The sequence below is a fragment of the Sceloporus occidentalis genome, unplaced genomic scaffold, assembly GCF_023333645.1.
Source record: "Sceloporus occidentalis isolate IW3139 unplaced genomic scaffold, rSceOcc1.0.p SCAF_77, whole genome shotgun sequence".
NCBI classification, from domain to species: Eukaryota; Metazoa; Chordata; class Lepidosauria; order Squamata; family Phrynosomatidae; genus Sceloporus; species Sceloporus occidentalis.
The window spans coordinates 4180584-4190368 of record NW_028317057.1 but is presented as its reverse complement, the minus strand read 5'-3'; the positions used below and the strand labels follow the sequence as shown (position 1 = coordinate 4190368).

The 9785-nt window shown below is 36.6% G+C and overlaps 1 protein-coding gene across 1 annotated transcript; it reads right to left on the bottom strand.

Annotated features, from left to right (window-relative positions):
* Positions 1 to 520: 520 nt before the first annotated feature.
* Positions 521 to 9517, bottom strand: LOC149285587 (protein FRG1-like). Its single transcript, XM_089495194.1, has 9 exons — positions 9456 to 9517; positions 7849 to 7916; positions 4806 to 4928; positions 4399 to 4456; positions 4056 to 4170; positions 2942 to 3046; positions 2632 to 2723; positions 1193 to 1303; positions 521 to 557 (listed from the first exon to the last, which is right to left on the bottom strand). Exons 1-9 carry the CDS (start codon positions 9515 to 9517, stop codon positions 521 to 523), a joined length of 771 nt encoding a protein of 256 aa, XP_089351320.1.
* Positions 9518 to 9785: the final 268 nt, after the last annotated feature.

The following is a 9785-nucleotide window of genomic DNA, read 5'->3' as shown; positions in this document are numbered from 1 at the left end:
CAGTATAATGTATATGTAAATAGCAGTATAATGTATATGTAAATAGCAGTATAATGTATATGTAAATAGCAGTATAATGTATATGTAAATAGCAGTATAATGTATATGTAAATAGGAGAATCAAAGTAAATGGACTCACCAGTTTGGGTTTGTCGTACCGCGTACTGTACGTGTATACACAAAAAGATCATTCCCAGTTGAGAATGTGGGTTTTTACAGCCACAGTTTTAAAGTTTTATAATAAAAATAACCTCATTACATATATCATTATATATATATTTACGTTAAAATGTGATCTAGGCTAATATACAACACAATCCACAAATTGGATTTAGTGGAGGATATAAGTGGATGCTCCTTTTTACTAAAGGTTTATGCTCATAAATATTCAGAGACTTTCCAGGGTGGTAATAAAATCGTTTTAATGAAATAAAAGTACAAAATCTGGAACAAATACATCAATAAAAAAAAAATCACTTTACATTAATGAGCAGACGTTGTCGCGTTGATCCACAGATTTTTATTTACAATATCTGTCTGCTTTCTGTTTAGATCTCCTGCAAAATAAAAACAAAAATAATTTTACAAATGAAAATTAATACAAAGTTACAAATATGTTTTACAAGTCTGTTCACAGGGTCCAAGTTACGTGATCTAAGTGTTATTAGCTTGTGTACCAAATCCGTTTGCTCTGCTCCAGTTTGGCCAGACTCACCAGGCACCTGACCCAGTTGCAAGTGTTATCTGCAGAGTCGAGTCCTCGCTGGGGATTATTCACTAAAGCAAGTGCTTTTTGGGGCTTTGCCGTTACAGCTACCTGTAAGCTTTAAACTCTCCTCGCAAGTATAAACGAACAGTCTAGTATATACCATGCTGCCTCACCAACAAATGAATGCAGTTCAGCTGAACACATTCATATTTACAGAATCCCCCATGCATTTTCAATAGGAAATACAATACGAATTAAGGTGCATATGATGGCTTGACTATCCATTTAACTATGCATTAAAAACACCGCCTTTAGTGAATGTGTCCAGCTGAAGTACTATCAAATAAAAAGATTACAAACAAATGGAGTGGCTCTCGAATGGAACACAAAAAAATGTATGCCTAATGATTACGATTGGAATGGACAGGAGTTACATAAAGTGAAGTGGCTATAAGTTTAAACGATGGCATGTGACAAATGTACCTGTCTAAAAGGGTTTCGTGGAAACTTCCTTCTTTTCTGGCTTTTTTGAGATCTTTGTGGTCTTCTTGGCTTACTTTAAGCTTACGATCCTGAAAACTTTGGAACTTCTTTCTGTAAAATGAGAATCACATAGTTAACATATACATATATCTATCAGTTTCTTGGGGGCACAACAATATAAAAAAAAATAAGTAACATTTTCTATAAAAAGAAAGTTTTCATGGTCTCTTGTAAACTCAAGTGGACGAATGACTAATTCACTTATCTAAAAATGGATCCATCCAGAAATGCTCCCCCCAACCAACGTGAGACTGTGAGCAATTTTGCCTTAAAGAGACTGTCAACAAAGAACCGAAAAATAAATAATACATAACATATAACTATGAAATAATCCTGTGTGTTTACATCTATTTATGTATCAAAAATGATATAACAAGAATGATCAAAGCGGTGACCAAAAATCTACATCTACCTGCAGCCTCCAATGAAAGAATGAGGTTTCACATGCAGACGAAGCTGGAAACCACTTTCACAGCAAAGAAGTGGATTGTGGATGAATTTGCTGACAAATAGCCTAGCAATGACGGCATTATAGCGTTACCATAGAAACAGCACTCGCATCTGCAATTGACTTGCATGTTGTATGCGCACATCAATGTCTGTTTGTGCTGAGACGTTGTGCATTGGGAGTGTACGGGATCCAGATTTTGTGGGTCGTGACTCTGCCTACCTCGCTGTATCACTAGATCATGAGGAACAATTTTGTTTGTGTATTATAGCTTTGGTGACTACGTGTACTCTATCCTGTGGTCGGTATGTTGTATTATCATATGTTCGTTGTGCACTTTGGTTTGTTCGTACTGTTTATCTCATGACAGAGTCCCTTTAAATACCGTTGACATTTCTCCTGTAGTGATGAATGTGGAAGACAGTGCCTTGTGGGCAATTTGATGCAATGCAGTATGGGTCCATCGGCATTTCATTCATCCACATTCTGATATACAGCTATACCGATGGCATGCAAATGTAAACCGGAGTACATCAGTCTGATGTATGGCTTAATGCATGGAATGAAAATTGAGCTCCGTTATAAATGTAACCAATTCCTTCTTTCCACGGTAACTACTCATTCACATGATCCACAGCTGGATGTTTGTTACATATGCTTGTGTGTTTTGACCATCATCAATAAACGCTCCATCTGAGGGAATGCGTGTTAAAAGATTTACTAAATGAATTAAGTTTAGCCAGCAGATGTAGCTGCTAGTCAATGTCATTTATCTAAAGCTGTATAAAATATTAAAACACCCCGTAGCACAGCTGATTATTTATAGGGAGGAACATAACTAATGTTTCTGAGAGAAATGGAATTATTAAACAAATCAATTCTCGGTGAGGCTCCAGGAACATACAGTATGGGGCTGACAGACAACACATACATGTAATTGATTTCACACTGCTTAACATTTCCCTTGTCTTCAACGGGGATGTCATCTTTTGTATTGCCTTCTCTTTCGGCACAGGAACGAATCTACAGGAAAGGAGGAGGAGAATCAAATGAATTGTATATTTATATATATATACATAATACAAAGTATTTGACGGCAGAGGGTGGTCACGCCAAATATTTTTTTTTTTTCTGTTTGCTCACTTTGCATTTTGGTAAATGATAAACATTAACGTACTGTTACACACACTATGATAAAATAACTGGTATCGGTCACAATGAGCCAAGGTGTAGCACTTTACCTTTATCATTTCTCCTTCACCGGCTGATTTGCTTTGTGCAACTAAATCCCCTTCATCATTACAGCTGACAAAACAGCTATTGGAAGCAAGCAGAGCCATTTTTCTCTGTAAGGGTAAAACATAACTTTCAGCCTCAAAAAAATTAAATCAAGTATACATTATAATTATCACATAAGTAGGTTACTGACTGTTTTCTACCATATATAATTTAATAACATACTTTAGTAAGGTTTAAGAATCCACTCTAGTTTCAGTAGTCAACACTGTGCAATCTGTGACCTTCAGTCCAGCAAAATTCGACCATTTTTAACATTCCTGTCACCCGGACTATTCTTTTGAGTAAGGACTCGCCTCGTTATTCGCAGCTAGTGTCACAGTCTCTGCTTGCCAACTAAAATGTCCTTGGATTTGAGTTCTCTATTCACCAAGAGAAGGTTCAATTGATTTAATATTGCTTTGCTTTTATGGAAAAGCAGATATGCCAGTTCCACCCATCGCATTACAATGTGCAGGTGTGAAGAGTGCCTCGTGTTATCTTTTCAAATCATTGAACTACGCTCACGTGTTCACATGGACTGAGATTTGGTATGCACTTTTCAGGGTAGATCCAGCAATTAGTGAAGCAAACTAAATTGGTGTAAATTGGTGAAATAGCAAAAATCTATCCCTTTAATTTGCCACTTATGTACACTCAATGGAATAAGGGAGTGATTCAATACACACAAACAGTAGATATACCGTAACTATATAAATATTTCATTTAAATGAAAATAGACCTCTTGTTTACATACATTGAATAAAATTATATTGTACGCTGTCCTAAACGTATTTACAGGCATTGGAATTGATATCATCAATTTGAGAAGCACAATGTACATGTCAAATAGTCCACAGATAAAATCTGTCCCTGTCATTTTAATTGACCCATGCAGTTATAATAAGACGTGCCAAGGTGTGTGTAGCTTAATCAGTTCCTGTAAAGGGAAACATAAGGCTAAAAAAACAAATAAAAAAAAAAAATATTTTTTTTTTTTCATCATAAGATAAAGCTGCTAGTAAAATGCAATGGTGAGTTCTTATACACGTCTGGCTCATTATACAAGAGAAAACTTACATCTTGAAACACAGGTTCCCACTGCTCTCTTGGCCCTATAGCATCAGCACGACCGATGACCAGGCCATCTGAATTAATGCCCACATACTTCCCGTAACCGGACTTTAACGCAATCCTTTGAGGGAATATCATGTAAGACAAAAATGTGGTTACATAGAAAAAGCAATACAGCTGACAAGACTAACATAAGTCAAGAAAATGTTTAATCATTCTTGTGGTCTGAAGACTAGCATTTGAACAGATCTAGAAGTATTTTACATGTCAGCCTTGCCACACAACATACGTACCAAAGGAGAGGGAAAGGAGAAAGAACATCATATGCAATGACTATTTATTAGTTTACCTGGAATCAGATAGCTTGACAGCAGTAAACTGCTCTGGAGGTGCAGGCCCCTCATCATCTGTGGGGAAAGAAGGTTACCATTTACTTAATGCAATAAGTCCTGTAATACTCCAAGAGTTACTAGTAAAGGATAACATGCCTTTGTGTCATACAAACCTCTTACAATAATAACATATTGAAGTTCTTCCAGTCCGCCAGTCCTTCTATGTGAAACACTCAATTACCGATGTACAAAGCACATACGGACACGTGTATGCATAATCCAAGCGATTACAGTAGTGCAAGTACTTGGGCATATCCATGTCACAGTTGACTGATTTATATGAGGAAGCAGTCAGCATGAAAGGGAGCAGGAAGACAGGAATCAGTGTTCCTGTGTTGGTCAGATACCTTTTAGATAAAATTACCTTTGTGTGGAGCTCCAATTGTGAAAAGCCCATTGTCTAGGGCATGAATGTAGGCCCCTTTGTCCATTTCAATAGCCACTGTTCCTGAAATGTCACCAAAGCTTTGGACAGTCCACCAGTTTCCTGAGAATTAGATGGAATAAACTGTAAACATCATATTGAGAAGAGAAGGGAACATAAACCAGCACACGCTTTAACCACTTAAGGACCGGGCTCGTTTTTTCTTTTTGTACCCTGTGGGACCGAGGCGGTTTTAATACTTTTGTGGTGCTTGTGTTCAGCTGTAATTTTCTCCTCACCCATTTAGTGTACCCACATAAGTTATATATTGTTTTTTTCAGGACAAGATGGGCTTTCTTCAGATACCATTATTTTGATCGTATCATCATATTTACTATAAAAAAAATAAAAAAACATGGTGAAAAATTGAAAAAAAAACCACATTTTATGACTTTTATTTGAAAAATCTTTTACTCACCTAAAAAAGCAAGTAAAAAAACTAGCTAAATAGATTCTACTACTTGTCCTGAGTTTAGAAATACCCAATGTTTTTATGTTTTTTTGCCGTTTTTTGTAAGTTATAGGGCAATAAGTACAAGCAGCGTTTTATGATTTCCAAACCTTTTTTAACAAATCTGGTCAGTCTGCCTCCATCTCCTCTTTGGAACATCTTTGAAGCCGGTTAACTCAATTTAACCCATTCAAACCATATATTTTTGAAAACTAGACACCCCAGGGTATTCCAAATGCTGTTATTTTAACCCTTTCCATGCACCAATTATACAACTACACTTTGTCAAACTTTGTAATAGTAATTTTTTTTTTTTTTTTTTTTCACACAAATTGTACTTTAGTTATAGATATACAGGTCCTGGTATATGTCACTGTCAAACAACACCCCAATGTGTGTTCAGGAACATCTCCTGAGTGCAGTGATACCCGACATGCATGGGTTTGTCGTGTTGTTTGAGATTTAAAATGCCACATTTGGGAAGTGCGCTTTTTTTCTCCATTTTGGTCAGTCTGTACCTATGCCCTATCTTTGAGCTCGGCCACTCCAATTTACCCCATCAGCCATTTTTTTTTTATATTAGACACCCCTTGGGTATTTGAAGTGCTTTTATTTTAACTCTTTGTTGATATTTTTGAGAAATCTTAGCACTTGCTCAAAATAATAAACTTTATTTTTTTATTTTATTTTATTAATACTTTTTTTTATATTTTTTTACACATTTTGCTGGTACTGGATGGTTCATCTAGTGACATCACTGCATAATTATTTTTAAATGTTAGCACATTTTTTTTTTTTATTATTTTTTTAATATTTTACTAATCACATTGTGATTAGAAAGCTGGGCTCCATTGACTTGCATGGTTGAGTGCAGTACCTGTATTCAACCTGCAAGTGGAGCCAGAGTTCTCTAGAGGGTCAGGAGACCGTCTAGCGAACTCTTTCATCTTTATTGTTTTTTTTCCCGGGCCGCCGCCATTTTGCTGATGGCGAAGATCACCGGCAGCTGCGGCTGTGACCGCTCTCCGGAGCGGTCACAGCCCATCCAGAGGTAAGTGTTTGGTATCGCTGGATGCCTCCTGATCGAGGCATTCCAGCGACACCATTTAAGTTTAGGAGGCGATCGTTGATCGCCTCCTAAACGCTTTTAAAACGGGCGTCCGCCGCCATACAATGTATGGCGGCTGTTGACGCCCGGGGGAGGGGCCAGACATGGCCCCCGATGCCGATCTCGGCCTTGCTGAATGCCTCGACATCGAGGCATTACAGTAACGCCGTTTAAGCGAAGAAAGTGATCGTTGATCACTTTCTAAGCTTATTTAATTTTTTGACGGTTCAGGACCGTCAAAGGTCGTTAAGGGGTTAAGCTGGGGTCAGACATTCGAAATAAACGTTCCTGTTACTGTATTGTCAAGCAAACACTGCACACCTGTCACAGAAGCAGTAAATAGGTTTGGCATTCTATAAACACCGATGATGCTTGTCACTATACCATTCAACAAGTCTTAGCAAGTCTTTATATCCTCTGTTAAAACCGACAAAGATGGGAGGAGGAGAAAGATTTATTTAGAAGTTACTTATTACACTGCTTAACAAAAATAAAAGAGCTTGATTACTTCCTAACCTAAGCTTAATTATGCTTTGGCCAATTCATATAACCAAAACCTCTCATTTATATTATGTTTATATATTTGTTGCCAACTTTATTAGGGTGAGAAGCGCAGACAGTATTTTGTTTTTTGTATACATTGTACAGCCAACACACTGTATTTGCAGCATGCTCACACTGTTTGGTAGGCCTCATATTATACATTTGTATTATTTGAGCCTGAGACTAGCTTAGCGCACCGACATTTTTTCTTTTCCCTGTTTACTTCCTAACCACCAGGAAATCAAGTTAAAACAGAATTGTAATGCATTTTTTCAATGTCCAAATAAATATTTTACGATATCTCTGGTGATAAGGCACAAAGTCTGGCTAATTCTGTTAGCATTAGATTGAACTTGTCTGGTTACAAAATAGCTAGAATAAACACTAGATGTTTTTAAAATCACATCTAGTGAAATTACTTCACAGCACCAGCTACATTTGCTTTGGAGTCCAGCACAAGCAATAAATACTTTCCCCCACGATCTTGAACAGGGAGTGGAAAATAATTGTGGACACTCGGAGCACGATTCAAGTGGCTATTTTTCTTTCTTACATTGCTTACACAAGCCGCCGACCAATTACCTTGGCTAATGTTACCCTTGGGACAGCTCTTATCTCAGCTGTCTCTCTCACACAAGCACAATTGCTCATACTTTAAGAGCCAACTGCTAGTTATTGTGAAAGTCCGCCTGTAAGTGACTCCACAAAACAGCCACCCAGACACATTAGCAACTCTTTGACATCATTGTATAATAATCAGCTCACCTTATTTTGTAGAATAAATCCAACAGTATTCTTCATCTCACATAATCATTACACTCATTATGCAGATAAAATTCAAAAGGACAATGCAAAAAGTAATCTCCGGTTAGCGCTCTCACCTACAATATCCAGTTTGTCTTCTTCAGACTCGTCTCTCTTTCTTTTCTTTTCTTTGTTTTTCTTCTTACTAAACAAGGATATTTAATATAAAATTACTTTCTGTCATTTATTTTAAAACCATTGCTGTTTTCAATGAGCGTATAGTTTTACAATGAGAAACTTCAATTAAAAATGATGTAGCAGACTATTAAGGTGGCATTTAATTACATATTTTAGAAAACTAATTCATTGAAATCAAAATATTACACCATGCTCTTGTCTATCTATACAGGAGGGACACATCAACTTTGTTTTCAGCTTTTGGCTGATGAAACTCAGAAACCTGATGGTTACTTTGTCATCTCTAACAAGGAGTCTTTCACTTTTATTGGGCTACCAAAGAAAAAGATCCATCAAGCATGTAAAGTTCCATAAACGTGTCTCTTCAGCAGTCTCTTCTGGAGATGGAATGGATTTTTCTTATCTCTAACAATCATACGTGGAAACGTATTGGTTTTCTTTTATGATGCACTTCAAATGCCAAAAGCCCTTTTTAGGTTTCAAAACAAAATTGTAAAACTGAAATAAAATGCCCAATTTCTTTACAGAAAATGCATTTCACCATTTAAAATCTATAGAATACTTGCTTCCTTCATAAATAAAAAAAATACTACAAAATCTGTGGCATCTCATGTAGTTGGCATCATGCCAGCACTGCAGGACAGTGACAAAAAGTGCCAGCCAAATACACTCTTTTTACAATGCATTGAAGTTTTCATTTGGCCTATAAGTTATTTCTAAAGAGCTCCAGTCTGGTCAGATTTGTTTGTAGAATGTTAGGTGTTAAAGATGAAGATCTGACTTTTGATGGCGGGCACTTAAGTGCACTGCTTATGGCTCTGATTTATGAATTTCTTTTACAGTATGTGACACTGCTGATTTGTTCCTTGAAGTTCTCGGAAGAAGAATCTCCTTTTGAAAATGATGGAAAATGGAAGTTATTTTGTTCTGTTTATTTCTCATATTACAGTTAGAGAAATGGAAGTCATTGAGATGCTAAAACGCAATGCAATACAAATATATATACACACACACACACACACACATTTACAGCGTCCTCTTATACAAGAAGTATAAAGACATTACCGTATGTCCGTCTAATGACAAAATCAACAATTTTACTGTTTTTTTTTTTTTTTTTATTGCTCTTTGGAATGACGTGGAAACATTCAATTGTGTTATACAGTTACATTTTCTCCCCCTCAGTGACCAGATGGCTACTTTAAAAGGACACTGCAGTCATCATATTAAGATGAAAAGATGATATATGACAGATGACCGGTCCTTTTAAATTATCACAGAGACATCCCAGTGATGCAAACAGCCACTCAGGTAAGTGCTTTATTTTAATGAAAAATGCATATTGGAGTACATTAACATGCATTATTTTTGATAAAACTGTGACATTATATTATGCCCTTAACTGAGGACACACAAAAATGTATAGTGCTGGGGAGCAATTCATTTTATTTGGCCCTGCACACATTAAATAACTGTTCATTTTTAGCTTGTACTGCCAATATTTAATAAAGCTTTATGGACATTTAGCCATTTAAATATTGCTTACCTCTTATGTTTTGCTCCCTTTAGCACCAGCTTAGTGGATTTAACTCTTGCATACTCAGCCATGGTTTAGTAATAGCAGTCCAGGTCTCTTGGGGCCACAGCTGCAAATAAGAACAATAGCTTTACAATCTCAGTCTCGGATAAGGCGTTTCAAGTATTGTCTGGAGTGAGAAACACAAACTACTGGGACTAACTCCATGAGGTTCTAGAAAATGTCAGTACCCTGTGTAATATGCTTAAAATGTAGAGCGCAAATAACAAGTTCAGACCCCACACGTTTACTGTATATAATATAATCGCTTATCCGTATATTACCTGATAAGCACGGATA